Raw genomic sequence first — 15,335 nt, 5'->3', positions numbered from 1 at the left:
TTCATGTGGAGGAGTGTAGAATTGAACTTGGTTCTCTAGTTTAGAGTCCGCCGTTCTTAACCGCTACTCCAGCACTTTAGTCTTCATTTTAAAGGACTAATACAGCCACAATTTACCTTATCACACCGGTATTCGCCAAACTTCACCCCCCGCACAATCTGCTGATAAATCAGGTTCCTGGCCACGGTGTCCTCACTGGGGTTGTGCCAGGGAGTGAAGATCTCCTTCCTGAAGAAAAGTCGCCAGGGGGCATTGCGTTCCTGGGCCCCCTGCTCCTTGGCATACTGCTCGCACTGAGAGACGGCGTCCATCACGTGATCACTGCCACTTCCTAGGGAAGATACCTAGAAGAAGAAGAAGTAGAAGAAGAGTTGGTTTTTATATGCCAACTTTTTCTACCACTTAAGGGAGAATCAAACTGGCTTACAATCACCTTCCCTTCCCCTCCGACACAACAGACACCCTGTGAGGTTGGTGGGGCTGAGAGAGTTCGGAGAGAGCTGTGACTAGCCCAAGGTCACCCAGCTGGCTTCATGTGGAGGAGTGGGGAAACCAACCCGGTTCACCAGATTAGAGTCCACCGCTCATGTGGAGGAGTGGGGAATCAAACCTGGTTCTCCAGATTAGAGTCCACCGCTCATGTGGAGGAGTGGGGAATCAAACCCGGTTCTCCAGATTAGAGTCCACCGCTTATGTGGAAAAGTGGGGAAATTAACCCCGGTTCTCCATATTAGAGTCCACCACTCATGTGGAGGAGAGGGGAATCAAACCCGGTTCTCCAGATTAGAGTCCACCGTTTATGTGGAGGAGTGGGGAATCAAACCTGGTTTTTCAGATTAGAATCTGCCGCTCTTTAACCACTGCATTACGCTGCCTCTCTAAACAATACCATAAACCACCACCAGTTTCCCCAGCCTTCTGTGCCCTACCTTGTCGAAAAGAGCAATGTACAGCGAGAATCCAAAGTGGTCCTTCAGGCTTATCTTGTCAGCCAAAGAGCTACACAGCTCTTTGGCTGTTGTTGCCGAGTCGGTCAACAGAGTCTTCGTGGTCCCGTCCATGAACGTGACCGGCAACATGATGGGTTTCTTAGATTTGGTTGCCTGGCAGAGGGAAGCAAAACCATTAGGATAACCCCCCCAAAACAGAGGACAAGTTACGGACGGTCGGAGGTTTTATTCTGACCACATGTCAGGAGCATGGGTGGGAGGATGCCGTTGCCGTCATCCTGTTTGTGAGCTTCTTAGGAGCAGCCGGTTGGCTGCTGTGTGAACAAAATGCTGGACATGAGGGACCTCTGGTCTGATCCGTAGGGTTGCCAACCTCCAGGTGACCTAATTTACGTGGTCAGATATGCATGTCCTCTCTGGTACATTGGACAAACCCAGAGACCCCTGAAATACCGGATCAGTGAGCATAGATCCAGGGTAAGAAATCACGTTCTGGAGGCCCCCCTTACTTCACATTTCCTGGAGAAAAACCATACTGACGAGGAACTTTCCTTTTTTGTATTATGGCGTTATACTAACACTAAGAAATATGAGAAAACTGACATTGAATTGATACTTAGACGTCAAGAGTCTAAATACATACACATGTATGACTCTTTACATCCTAAGGGACTTAATACATCGCTAGACTTAGCATGTTACTTGTGAGCAAGTACATCTTTTGCACTAAATGGTTCTGTGACTTTAAATCAGTTCGATCACGTGGTTTCATTGTATCATGCGACCTAGTCCTCTAAATACCTTCCGTACTCAGGGCTACTTTGCCAACGCGAAAGCCAGTTAGTAACAGCTCGCGTGTAAGTATCAACTTGTTGATTATGCTTACTTTTATATTATTTTTGTTATGCTTAATTTGATTCCTGTTATTCATAGACCGTTTTGCATTGTACATATTGCTGTATTTTTGTAGTGGTCGCTGAGGAAGGCTCTTGTTAAGCCGAAACAGAAAGACAACCGGACTTCTGTATAAATGAAGAACTAACTTTCTTACCTCTTGAACGACAAGACGTTTCATACAGCTATAAGGACTGCAAAAGGACTATAAGAAATGGGCATTGTACCTATAATTTTGTACCTTTAGTTTTGTATTCTTTGACAATGATATATAGTGTATATGACAACTGAAATAACACTATTATAAGTATATACTTTTGATTTATTTACTATCTTTGCAACCGTTGCGGTTTTGGGTTTGCTTAACCTCCAGGTGACGGCTGGAGACCTCCCACTATTACAACTGATCTCCAGCCGATAGAGATCAGTTCCCCTGGAGAAAATGGCCACTTTGGCGATTGGATTCTATGGCATTGAAGTCCCTCTCCAAACCCTGCCCTCCTCAGGCCCCAAAATCTCCAAGTATTTCCCAACCCAGTGCTGGCAATTCTACTGATCCAGCATGGTTCTTCTTATCTATGACCTCTAGATCAGTGTATAGACTTATTGGCAACAACAGCAGCATTCTAGAAATATGAACTTCCTGATCAGACATGTATCTTTTCATGGGGCTGCATGCCCACATTCACTTCCTACTTGCATCGGCTCACTTCCTAAGAGAGGAACGGGAAACCATTTTGGTAGGATGGTGAAGTCACCAATAGAACAATGATAAGACGTGACAATGAATGGATTCTTTGATAGTGACTGGCATTAGAACTGAAGGGTGCTCTGTTATCAGGGTTGCTAGCTCTGGGTTGGGAGATACCTGGATATTTTTGGGGTGGAGCCTGAGGAGGGCGGGGTTTGGGGAGGGACTTCATTGCTACAAAGTCCAATTGCCAAAGCGGCCATTTTCTTCAGGTGAACTGATCTCTATCGGCTGGAGATCAGTTGTAATAGCGGGAGATCTCCAGCCACCCCCTTTCTAACTGTCAGAAAGTTCTTCCTAATGTCTAGATGGGAACTCTTTTGATTTAATTTCAATCCGTTGGTTCTGGTCCGACCTTCTGGGGCAACAGAAAACAACTCAGCATCATCCTCTATAGGACAGTCCTTCAAGTACTTGAAGATGGTTACCATATCACCCCTCAGTCTTCTCCTGTCCAGGCTAAACATACCCAGCTCCTTCAACCTTTTGTCATAGGAAAGGTTGTGCTAGGACGGTATTCCAAAAGACCATCTGCTCCCTTTTTACCTGAAGTTCTAGCCAGCTCGGGGGCTGAGTCCTGGTCCCGTTTGCAAATGTCCTCCTAAGCCGCTCTTCGCAATATGGGGCATAACCCGGAGGGCCTCCATTGATATAGTTTCTCAAGTACTGTTGTCAAGACAGAACGTTGCAATGAGGACTTCTGCTACAGACATGAATATTTTTTAAAAACACAGTCAGCAACCAGGCTTGTGCATATTGATAAATCCGAACCGAAATTTTGGGTTCGAGTTTACCGAATGCCAAAACCTGAGGAGAAAGCCAAAGCCGAATTGGCAATTCCCGAAAAAAATGGGTAATTATTTGGGTTTTTCGGGTTCAACTTTCCCCAGGCTTTGCGAAGCTCATGGCCCATTGCTTTCAATAGCCCATTGCTTTCAATGGTGGGAAAGTTGGCCGGGCTCCTCCATAGAGAAACATAGCGAAGTTCGCAATAGAGAATTTGACTTCACTATTTTTGTCTATGGAGAAGGATGGGGGATGATGCCTCCCAGACCCCATAAAACCGGACCCCGGACCCAATCTTCACCAAACTTCGGGGTTCATGCAAGGAATGTCCCTTGCAGCCATGCTGCAAATTTGGGGGCTCTACCTCAAATAATGCCCTCCAGGAGCTTTGAAAAAAATCCCCATAGGGCGAATGCCTGAATTTTTTGGGGAAACTCAAAAATAGGCCAAATTCCCATATTTACCAGTATAGGAATTCGGCTTATTTTGGGTTTTCTGAAATAAATTGGGCCCAATAAACACAAACCCGAAATTTACCAGATTTTTTTTTTGCACAACCCTATTGGCAACACTGCTTTAGTGGCAAAAGACAAAAGGGGTGGCTCATTCTGTCGCCCCCCCCTCACACTTTTTGTTTACCTTGACAAATTTTTCCGAAGGGGCAAAGCACCCTACACAGAGAGACATGAGGATCCACCCTCTGGCGTGGCTGCTTTTGGAAGGGTTTTGGGTCAGCTGTTTGCAGATCTGACAATAAATTTCATCTCTGCCGGAAGAGCAATAGAAACACAGAATCATAGAGCTGGAAGGAACCTCCAGGGTCATCTAGTCCAACCCCTTTGCACAATGCAGGCAATTCACAACTACCTTCCCTTTCTCACTCCTACACTGACCCCCTGCTCTATGCCCAGAGGAAGGCAAAAAATCTTTAGGATCTCAGGGTAATCTGGCTGGGAGGAAAATTCCTTCCTCACCCCAAAGTGGTGATTGACACTATCCTGGACATGAAAGTAGGGTTGCCAGGTCCCTTTGCTCCACTGGTGGGAGCTTTGTGGGGGCGTGGCTGGGGGGTCATGACACGTGTGTGCACCCTGCACAACACGCACATGCGCCCCTCACAACGTGCTGAGGTCACTTCCAGGTTTACCAGAAAGCAACGCAGATGCTCTAGCAATCTCCACCAAAACTCGATGGTTTTCATAGAGTCTCGCCAGAGGCTGCTAGAGCATCTGTGTTGCTTCCGGGTAAACCCAGAAGCCATGTCGGCGCAGCACACGGGGCATGTGTGTGCACATCGCGCACCTCCCCCTGTCTTTTGCCCACCGACCCTCAGCTGGTTGGTGGGCAGCCCGGTGGCTTGGCGGGATTTTGCCCGCTCCCACCAGGCAACTGGTAAGCCTACATGCAAGACTGTTGTGATGTGTATATTGCCAAAAAGATAACGCGTATGACGCAGGAACATAACCTGCAGGCACTGAGCTGGCGTGTGGGAGGATCTGGTGAGGCTCAACTAAGTGTACGGAGTGGGAAGCCCCTGGTTCAAATCTTACCAAAGTCACAAGGGTGACCTTACATCATTCAGCAGGATTGGGCTTCTAGGGCTCACACCAGGGCTGAGAGAGTTCAGAGAGAACTGTGACTGGCCCATGGTCACCAACTGGTTTCATGTGGAGGAGTGGGGAATCAAACCGGATTCTCCAGATTAGAGTCTGCCGCTCACGTTCACTACACCATGCTAGAGGACAGCTTTTATCAGCAAAACCATGTAGAGGAGGAAGGATTTGACCCCTTCTCACCTCACCATGCAGCTTGCGTCTGAATCAGGGCTGTGTGAAGCTGCAAAGGGACTTTAAAAAGAAATATTGGGAATCTCCCATCACGGCGCTAGTACAGTTTAACCCTAGCTCCCCTTGATTTCGGTCGGGCTTTTGCACGTAATACGGTGAGGACTCGGGATCTTAAAAGGCAGAATAAAAGTATTAATAACTGTACAAGGGGAAAGACCTGCAATGCCAAATTTGCCAAAACAAGGACTTTCGAGAGGACAGTACGGTCATTCAAACCTTTTTAAAAACCGAAACAAAATAATGCCCATACGGCATAGGCCATTTATGCAGGGTCAATTTTGATGCTCCCTCAAAGCTGTTTTTTTTTTTAATGCGACCTCTAAAATGCCTATTCCCGGTCCCAATGCAAAAGGAGAAATTCCACCAACCCCCCACTCGCCTGTTCCTTGGTTCATTGGTTTGCATAGCCATTAGCAATGCCGGTTGCATAGCTAACGTGCAGCTGCAATTTTGCATGCTTCCTTAAGGGAATTCTTCAAGGTGGGGGTGGAGCAAACGCAAAAGGTCGCGTTAAAGGGGCTCTTAAGAAATGCGGCGCCGGTATGCGCCGGCTTCCCAGTCACTTCCTGAATGACAGTTCAGCGTGAAAAACTCAGAAAAATATGTGGGGAACTTCAGCCTGGAACGCGCTGGTAATTACCGAGCATAAATGGCCATATCATTTGCATACTGGTTCCTAACCTTAATCCCGGCCTGAGGATGCCGTTGCCAATAATGAAATGGAGTTTCTCCAGGTTCGAAGTCGGACGGTCTTCCAGCATGCTGTTGCCCTGGACTGTGGACTCGCCATCGTGAAGTCGCTTGGTCACCTGAGCAAACCAAAAGGGGAGGGAGTTTCTCTCCATGAAATGGGCGGGCCGGATGTTAATCTCTCTCCCACCTCCCACCTCATGCCCGCCCTCCCCAACACTGAAGCCAGGCTGTTGAAAAATGGATGCTTTGCTCCCCCAAGCGTGGGTTCAATGTATCGGAACTCTTGTGAACAGTAAACAGGGTTGCCGGGTGTCTGGTTTTGAATCAGACAGTCTGGTATTTTCCTTTTCTGTCCCATAAATAAACTGAGAATACACTGGACTTATAAATGTGCAGTATTTTCTGATGAAGTAAGCCTGCAACTACCACGGCTCCATGCACACACTCTTCCTTTCCCTTGCGGCTTGATAAAGCGGTGATATCCCTGTCCGCCTGTTCGCCATCACAGCTAATTAAAGTGTGAAAAGAACCAAACCCTGGACGCTCCAGGAGAAATCACATGAACACATGAAGCTGCCTTATAATGAATCAGACCCTGATCATTTGCAATTTTGCAATATATGCTATGGCTCATTTTAGAGTAATTATTTGCAAATTTGCAATATGTGCTATTGCTCATTTTCCCTCCACCTGCTAGGCTCATCATCCCCAAACCACCGGCTGTTGTCCTCCCCCTCCCTCAACCCCATGTTGGTCCAGGCTACTGTTGGTCTGCCCATTCTTCCACTCCGAGCTGCCAGTCTATGCCAATGACATGGGCTTTGCCAAAACAAAATTGAAAGGCTGGTTGCTTGCATGAGTCAGGAAATGGGATGGAAACCATTCTCAGGCGCAAACAACCGAAAGCGTGGTGGTGCGGGGCTAAAGAGAGAGATGCTGGGGGCCCCAACCTGTCTCCTTTTAACCTTTTCAGAAACCTGAGAGATACGGGCAGTCCCCAGCCCAGAGGAGGTCTGGTGGTACTTAGCGTCTAGGGAGGGAAAAGCAGAAGACAGTCAGAAGCCCCGCGGACCAGCGAGCAGCAAACTCGAGCAGTCGAGAACAACGAACGTCGGAGCTCACCTCCTCGGTTAGCTTGGATTTCTTCTTGAGGGTCAGAGACACCAGTTTGTGCCGCACGCTGTTCTTCTTGTGGCCGTCTATGTGAGCGCTCTGCAAAGGGAAAAGACGATATTTCAAGGTAATGGGTGCACAGCGCCGATACAGTTTCGTGCCTGGATCCGGGAGGTCCGGCTTCAAATGATGCTAACCTGTAGGATGTCTTAAGCACCTTTGGGATTATTAGGAGTTTATGGTTAGACTCTATGATAATGTTGCTTAGGCTGGAGGAGACTTGTCTTGACAGTGGTATATGCGAAAAGGATCTAGGGGTAGATCATACACTAAACATGAGTCAGCAGTGTGATGCGGTAGCTAAAAAGCCAAATGCGATTTTGGGCTGTATCAACAGAAGCACAGTGTCCAGATTGCACAAAATGATGGTATTGCTTTACTCTGCTTTAGTTAGACCTCACCTAGAGTATTGTGTTCAGTTTTGGGCACCACAATTTAAGAAGGATGTACACAAGCTGGAACGTGTCCAGAGGAGGGCAATTAAGATGGTGAGGGGTCTGGAGTCCAAGCCCTGTGAGGAAAGGTTGAAGGAGCTCGGTATATTTAGTATGGAGAGGAGACGACTGAGAGGGGATATGAGAACCATCTTCAAGTACTTGAAGGGCTGTCATATGGAGGAGGGTGCCGAGTTGTTTTTGGTTGCCCCAGAAGGTCAGACCAGAACCAATGGGCTGAAAGTAAATCAAAAGAGTTTCTGGCTAAACATTAGGAAGAATTTTCTGACAGAGCGGTTCCTCAGTGGAAGAGGCTTCCTCGGGAGGTGGTGGGCTCTCCTTCTTTGGAGTTTTTGAAGAAGAGGCTAGATGGCCATCTGTCAGCAATGCTGATTCTGTGAACTTAGGCAGATCATGAGAGGGAGGGCAGGAAGGGCTGTGTCAGTGTTTGAGTCTCGCAGCCCTTCCTTACATGCCCAAGGTAATGCTGATCACCACTTTGGGGTCAGGAAGAAGTTTTCCTCAAGGCCAGGGATTCTGGAGGTTTTTTTTTTTTTTTTGCCTTACTCTGGGCATACAGCAGGGGTCACTGGGTGTGTGTTTGGGGGGGAGGTAATTGTGAATTTCCTGTATTGCATAGGGATTTGAACTAGATGACCCTAAAGGTCCCTTCCACCCCTATGATTCTATGATTCTAAGCAAAGTGGATAGTACTATGGTTGGTAGAAGGGAAGACACCTAGTTGGAGAGAGGGCTAGTAAGGTTGCCAGGCCCCTCTTTGCCACCGGCGGGAGGTTTTTGGGGCGGAGCCTGAGGAAGGCAGGTTTGGGGAGGGGAGGGACTTCAATGCCATAGAGTCCAATGGGCAAAGCGGCCATTTTCTCCAGGTGAACTGATCTTTATCGGCTGGAGATCGGTTGTAATAGCGGGAGATCTCCAGCTAGTACCTGGAGGTTATAACCTATGCTGAAATAGTTAGATTATGTGAGAGGGCAGCACGAGGCTCAAAAAGAACTTAAATATATATAGAAAGACGATGCTAGCTTAGAAGGCCAATAAATTTATATTAGTATGTTTATCCCAAAATAAGCAAAAAAAATACACTCACAGGTGTATTGTGTTAATGCACACCTCCATTGCCTCGCAGGGCTTAAACTGAAAAATACCACACTGGGTTAAATACAAACTCAACAATTCAAGTTACAGCTCAGAAGGGCTTGTAATATTAACAATTGTGCAAAAATGCACTAATATTCTGAATAACTGACTCTGAAGAATTTTTGGAAACACAGTCTATGCTTCTCTCAATTGTATAAGAGCTGAAATACTTCTGGACTCCAGGAAGTCTAGCAATCCATGCTCATATAGCTGAAGCAGTGGAAACTTTTACAAACCACAAGTGCTTTATACGGCGGTCTCCTAATCATCCATTGGGTCGGCAAGCTGATGAAGGTCCTCCGAAACGCGTCCTTGCCATGGACCTTTGCCACGGATCCGTTTCCTCGTTTCTTCATGATTGCTTCATGATTGCTTATCATTTCGATTCAGAATATTAGTGCATTTTTGCACAATAGTTAATATTACAAGCCCTTTTAAGCTGTAACTTGAATTGTTGAGTTTGTATTTAACCCAGTGTGGTATTTTTCAGTTTAAGCCCTGTGAGGCAATGGAGGTGTGCATTAACACGATACACCTGTGAGTGTATTTTTTTTGCTTATTTTGGGATAAACATACTAATATAAATTTATTGGCCTTCTAAGCTAGCATTGACTTTCTATATATATTTAAGTTCTTTTTGAGCCTCATGCTGCCCTCTCACATAGTACCTGGAGGTTGGCAACCCTAAGGCCTAGCAATAAAACTGATGAGGAAACTTGGTTTCTTGACAATGATCATTGAACAAGTGCCAAAACACGTTTTTTGCCCCCAAGATCCTTACCTCTCCTTCGCCTTGTAAGGCCTGGAGCTCCTTCTTGTACGTCTTCTTCCCGAGCGTCTCGTAAATTTTGGTCATCACCGGAATCTTCTCGCTGCCGTCGCTCATCGCTGTGTGGTATTTCGGTTCAGGAAGGTCGCCCATGAAGCGAAGGATCGTAATCCACACGGCGAGGGCGGCCTACGAGGTGACAAAGAAACTCTTAACAAGTAGGGTTGCCGGTTCTAGCTTGGGAAATTCCTGGAGATTTGGGGGTGGAGCCTGGGGAGGGTTGGGGGTTTGGGGAGAGCGAGGGTCTCAGAAAGACATGATGCCATAGAGTCCACCCTCCAAAGGCGTCCCTCTGATGACTTCGGGTCTTTGTTTTGATCAGGCATGCCATTTCCGATAGTCAGAGGTCGCTCACTCTCCCCGGTTGTTTCTGCACGTTTTGCCCGCATTTTCAAATTCATGATAAAACAGGTCCCTGAAAACGTGGGCAAAACGTGGGGAAACGCAGGGGGAGAGCGAGGCGACCTCTGAAGGTCAGAAACAGCATGTATAATCAAAACAAAAACCTGAAGTCGTCGGAGGGGTGACGGCAAGGGAAACAGCTGTGGGTAAAAGGCCTACATTTCCCCTGAGTTGTCTATATAGGCTCTGAATAAACTCCCCCATTCTCCTCACCAGCTGGTCTCCCTCATCCTCGTGGTACAAGAGTGGCTGTTTGAGAGGGCGGCGGATGTACGTGTGTGTGGTTGTGCCCTGGAAGTACGTGGCAGCAAATTTGGCAAATTTGTACTCGGAGAGATCCTCCTCCTCTTCCTCCGGCAAGGGTAAGGCTGTGTCCAGGTCATCTTCCTCCAACTCCTTTGGAACCCTCTCGAGATCCTGGATGAGAAGATGAGAAACCATCAGAATAAGAGCTAATTTGAGTCAATTTGGAGCTCTAATTTGGGTCTGGATGTCTGAAGTTGCAACTGAATTTAAGAAGAAATGAGGATCAGGTCAGATCCTCAGGACAGAAATATGACTTTTTCCATAGGGATTATTTGTTCTGAGTTTGATCCTTTGGGGAAGCATCTTTTCCCCCCTGCCTACCCACAGCATCGTGGTATAGTCACACACCTCCTGAGGTTTCCCCAGCTTTTCTATGATCTTTCCCAAAACTGCTTTGCTGTGAAGTCCCACCCACACAGCAGCCTTTTTCTCTGCCTCAGTTTCTTCCTCCTGCTGCTGGGGAGGGGGGCTTTGTAACAATTGGCAATTGAATATTGTTATGACATTGTCTTTCAGGTTCCCAGCTTTCACTGAAAAAGTAAGTCTTTAGCTGTTGCAGAGATATGCCTTCCCCTTTATATATCTACAATGAAAAGGGCTGACTTTTAAAAATGAATTCATAGAGCCTGCTATACATATTGTTATAATGATACTGAATTGCTGATCAAAAGAAAAACTGAAAAATCCCCTTGGGGAAGGAGGCTGCTGCCAGGGGACTGAGGCAGGGGAAGTGTGGAGAAACCTGCCATGCAACAACCACAACAGCAATGGGGAAACCACACAAGCCTTCTTGGCATGTGGAAAACATCTGTGTTCAAACTGTCTGTTTCAACCCTTACATTATGCCTAGGGTTGCTATCCTCCAAGGGGGGCTGAAGTTAGGGAAAAACTCAAAGTTATGTTTGCCACAAGTCAGGTCATGCCTTCTTGACGCATTTTACAGATAGATGTGACACTGGGGAACATATATTCAAAAGTGCTCCTGTCTCTGCTGCCTGATCTCCCTTACATGTGTTGATGAGGCTTAGGAGACATTCTGCCCGAGCAGCATTTGATATCATGTTTCTATGCTGCTCAGGAGAAGAGGAGGTTGAGGGGGGACATGACTGCTTTATTTACATATTTGGAGGGCTGTCAGAGGAGTTGGCAGCAGAGAAGAAGACTCGCAATAATGGGTTTAAACTGCGGGAGGAAAGGTACTGGCTGGAGATTAGGAAAAACTTTTTTATAGTGAGGGTTGTTCGACAATGGAATCTGCTGCCTAGGGAGGTGGTGAGCTCCCCCTCACTGGCAGTCTTTAAGCAGAGGCTGGACAAGCACTTGTCAGGGATGATCTAGGCTGATCCTGCATTAAGCAGGGGGTTGGACTAGATGGCCTCTATGGCCCCTTCCAACTCTATGATTCAGTCTGCTAGGGGAGCTGTCATGTTCAGTTATGGCGTTCCTTCTGCTTTCTGTTACCTCAAATCCATTAGGGGCTTGTCCTTCTTGGCCAGGCATAGAGGTTGTTGTTCCCAGGAATCCAAACATCTTGTCCACCATGTCAGAGTCGTTCACCGGCTCATTCCGGGCCTTCTCCATCTTCTGCAGGAACTCCTTCTTCCGTCGAGTTTCCTCCTTTTCCTTCACTTCCCTTTCAGCGTCTTCCCGAGCTAGCTGGGCCAGGCGTATCTAGGAGAGAATAATCGTGCCAAAGAGTAAGCGGAATTCAAGATGGACCCACGAATCAAGGAAAGAGCCCCTTGGAGAGTTGTGAGGTTCTGTTCTCACAAGGCAAGAAGAAGAAGAAGAAGAGGATGAAGAAGAAAAAGAGGAAGAAGAAGAGTTGGGTTTTTTTATGCCGACTTTCTCTACCACTTAAGGGAGACTCATACCAGCTTTCACCTTACCTTCCCCTCCAAACTACAGACACACTGTGAGGTAGGTGGGGCTGAGAGAGCGTGACTAGCCCAAGGTCACCCAGGTGACTTCGTGTGTAGCAGTGGGGAAACCAGCCTGGTTCACCAGATTAGCCTCCGCCGCTCATGTGGAGGAGTGGGGAATCAAACCTGGTTCTCCAGATCAGAGTCCACCACTCCAAACCACCGCTCTTAACCACCACGCCACGCTGGCTCTCAGAAGAGCTGGTTTTTATACCCCGAATTTCTCCGCCTTTTTAAGGAGAATCAAACCAGCTTACAGTTGCTTTCCCTTCCCCTCCCCACAACAGACACCTTGTGAGGTAGGCGGGGCTGAGAGAGCTCAGAGAGAACTGTTACTAGCTCAAGGGAGCTGCCCTCTGACCCCTCCTCTCCCTGTGTGTCCATCGGTTTTCCCACTCTCCACATGGCTTTTCACAGGCCATTTATACATGGCTGTTTCCTTGCGGTTGCCCCTCCAACTACTTCGGGGCTTTGCTTTGATTCTGCTTGCATTTTCTGACTGTCAAGTCGCCTTGCTTTCCCCACGTGTTTCCGTATGTTTTCCCTGCATTTTCTGGAGGCTGGCTAAACACAAATGCAGAAAACGCGGGCAAAATGCACAGAAGTATATGGAGAGAGCGAGGCAACCTCTGACGGTGGGAAAATGCAAGCATAATCAAAGAGAAGCCCCGAAGTAGTTGGCGGGGTGACCGCGAGGAAACAGCCATGCATAAATGGCCATAGAGTCACATGTCTTTCCATGTCTCTCTGGATCGGCTGGCCACTTGTGATAGGGAAAGTACTCTTTAGATTAGGCTTCTCTCTCTGTGCTTTCAACTGCGACCTGAATGTGAACAGAATCTACTCGAATAAATGTAAGTTTTACTTTTTGCAATATACTTCTTGGGAGATTTATTTACTGCACTCAATATCCCGCTTCTATGACTGGACCCAAACTCTGGTATAGTAGCTAATTATCCCAGTACCCCATTCCTGTGGTATGGTTCCACACCGTTCCAGTCATGTACAAGTCACAGATACATGGGTCTACTGAAGGATCTGCTTTCTTTCCATGCTTGTGATTCCCAATTGAAGGTACCCAATCACACAAACCTTGGGAAAGGATCCAAGCAATTTGTACAATCCACATTTTCTTTTTGCAAATTTTACCAGAGCAGAGTAGGACCAGAACAGAGAGTAGCAGTCCCGTGCCTCCCTGCTATTGTATGAACTGAGTCTGAAATGACCACGTCTACAGAAAACAAGTTTGGCAAAGGCATAAGGGGAAAGGTATTGACCCACTTGGTGTTTCTTCTCAGCTTCCTCCTTGGCTTTCTTTGCGCTCATTTCCTTCCTGAGCCGTTCCTCTTCCATCAGCCGCAGCTTCTCTGCTTCCAGACGGCGGCGATACTGAGAAAACGAATTCAAAAGCACAGCTTGAATGGACAGTTTATGCCAGGGGTATCAAACTCAATTGTTTTGAGGGCTGGATATGACATAAATGTCTATTGGTTGGGCTGGGCTATGCCTCGCCAGCCCAGATTGAGAGGGGGGTGTGCCTCGGCTGACTCACGGGCCAGATAAGAGCTCTTAAGGGGGCGGATCTGGCCCTCGGGCCTTATGTTCAACACCCCTGATTTATGTCGTCTTTAATGGACCAGTTATGCAATTGAGTGTCAACGCAGAGCAGAATGGATAGGCTACGCAGTTCTGAATGGACTGACGGTGCAGTCGATAGACCATGCGGTCTCGAATAAGTGGACTATACACTGGACTGATCACGCAGTGTTGAATGGACCACAACTCTGCAATCCTGAATGCACCAGCTATACGGTCACATGATCTTGAATGGACCGGTTATAAAGTAGAGTTGACTATGTGGTCTTGAATGGACTAATGATGTGCTCTCAAATAATGCAGTCAACCATGGCCTGGACCAGCTATGCAGTTGACTAACTATGTAGTCCATTTAATTCAACCAGTGCTGGTTGGGTGGAAGAGGAATGGAATTCAGAGTCAAACTAAATATGATGCAGGAAACATGTGACTATTATTTTTCTCTAACGTATTCAAGGTGAAGATCCAAGTTTCAGTAATAGCAGGATGGGGGGCGGAGGAAAGTTATTCAGCCCTTTCCCTACACATTGTGCAGATATCAATGCTGTCTCCAACCTGGTTTTGTCCCTGGAGGGGAAGAGATAAACTCAGGGAGCAGTCCTAAGCAGGTCTACTCAGACATAAGTCCCATGCTATTGAATGGTGCTTACTACTAAGAAAGTGTCTTTAGAATTGCAGCCCCAGTATCTTTTCCCCCTCACCTGGGAAAGAAACTGGGGAAAGGGAAAGTTTGGATTCAGAAAGCAGCTTGGAAACGGTTAAGCACCCACTCTTCCTGACTGCTGAAACAATAATATTCAGAGTTACCACAGCCATGTACAAGTAAAAAAAAAAGTCAAGAGAGGCTTTAAATTTGGGTGTTTGGTCAACTCCTGGGACACCTACCTCGCCCTTCAAGCGCTTAAACAGGCGACGAGCGATCATACCCCTGGCATACGCCTGGATGGTAAAGACGGCCCAGAGGCGGTGGCGGAAAGCCTGACGCACCAAGAAACCCCGACATCTTGCCTGGAACTCAATGATGCGCTTGCGAGCCATGTAGTATTGCTTGTGGAGCTTCCGGGAACGGTAGAGGGCCTGCAGCCTCAGGAAACCGATCCTCATCTGTACAAGGAAAAAAGATTATGGATGTGGATCGTTTACGTCAGGGACATCAAATGTCACAGCCTTTCACAAGTTCTAGCTGAATATCCGCATTTTGATTTTGCACTTCCCTTGTGCAAATTAAACCTAAGAGCGTTTATTTTTGTGCCCTTCTTGGTTTCCTCCTGCTGAGTTTTCTCAGTAAAAGGTATGCTTTTTTCAACATTATCTGTGCATCTATAAACCAGCATCATTATATAGAATTCTAAACTTGGCTGGCGCTTGAGTGAGGATCAAAAAATCTGCACAATGGGGCCATGCATAGACAGGGGAGATGTTTCTAGGATCCTTGGAGGTTGCAGGAAAGGAAGGAAGTAGGGAAAAGGGAGAACAGCAAGTAGAGATAGCAGGGAAAGGAAGACCAGCAGTGTGGGGGAGGGGAGATGAGATTCCTCATGAATTTTAATCAGGGTTTCCAACCACCAGGTCAGGCCTGGAGTTTTCCTGGAAT

The 15,335-nt window shown here is 47.1% G+C and overlaps 1 protein-coding gene across 1 annotated transcript in view; it reads right to left on the bottom strand.

The window, feature by feature from the left end:
* MYO7A (myosin VIIA) overlaps positions 1-15,335 on the bottom strand; it is an 81,123-nt gene that overhangs the window by 22,887 nt on the left and 42,901 nt on the right. Inside the window, exons 19-29 of the mRNA XM_056858347.1 lie at positions 14,627-14,845; positions 13,427-13,534; positions 11,685-11,894; positions 10,131-10,334; positions 9,468-9,644; positions 7,044-7,133; positions 5,910-6,037; positions 4,021-4,147; positions 3,142-3,261; positions 930-1,103; positions 117-344 (exon numbers count right to left, since the gene is read on the bottom strand). Of these exons, the coding sequence (XP_056714325.1) occupies positions 117-344; positions 930-1,103; positions 3,142-3,261; positions 4,021-4,147; positions 5,910-6,037; positions 7,044-7,133; positions 9,468-9,644; positions 10,131-10,334; positions 11,685-11,894; positions 13,427-13,534; positions 14,627-14,845 (1,785 nt within the window). The remainder of the gene's footprint in view (positions 1-116; positions 345-929; positions 1,104-3,141; positions 3,262-4,020; positions 4,148-5,909; positions 6,038-7,043; positions 7,134-9,467; positions 9,645-10,130; positions 10,335-11,684; positions 11,895-13,426; positions 13,535-14,626; positions 14,846-15,335) is intronic.

This window comes from Euleptes europaea, chromosome 12, assembly GCF_029931775.1.
Source record: "Euleptes europaea isolate rEulEur1 chromosome 12, rEulEur1.hap1, whole genome shotgun sequence".
NCBI lineage: Eukaryota > Metazoa > Chordata > Lepidosauria > Squamata > Sphaerodactylidae > Euleptes > Euleptes europaea.
Note: the sequence above shows the minus strand (reverse complement) of the source record. Positions and strands in the feature narration are given on the sequence as shown.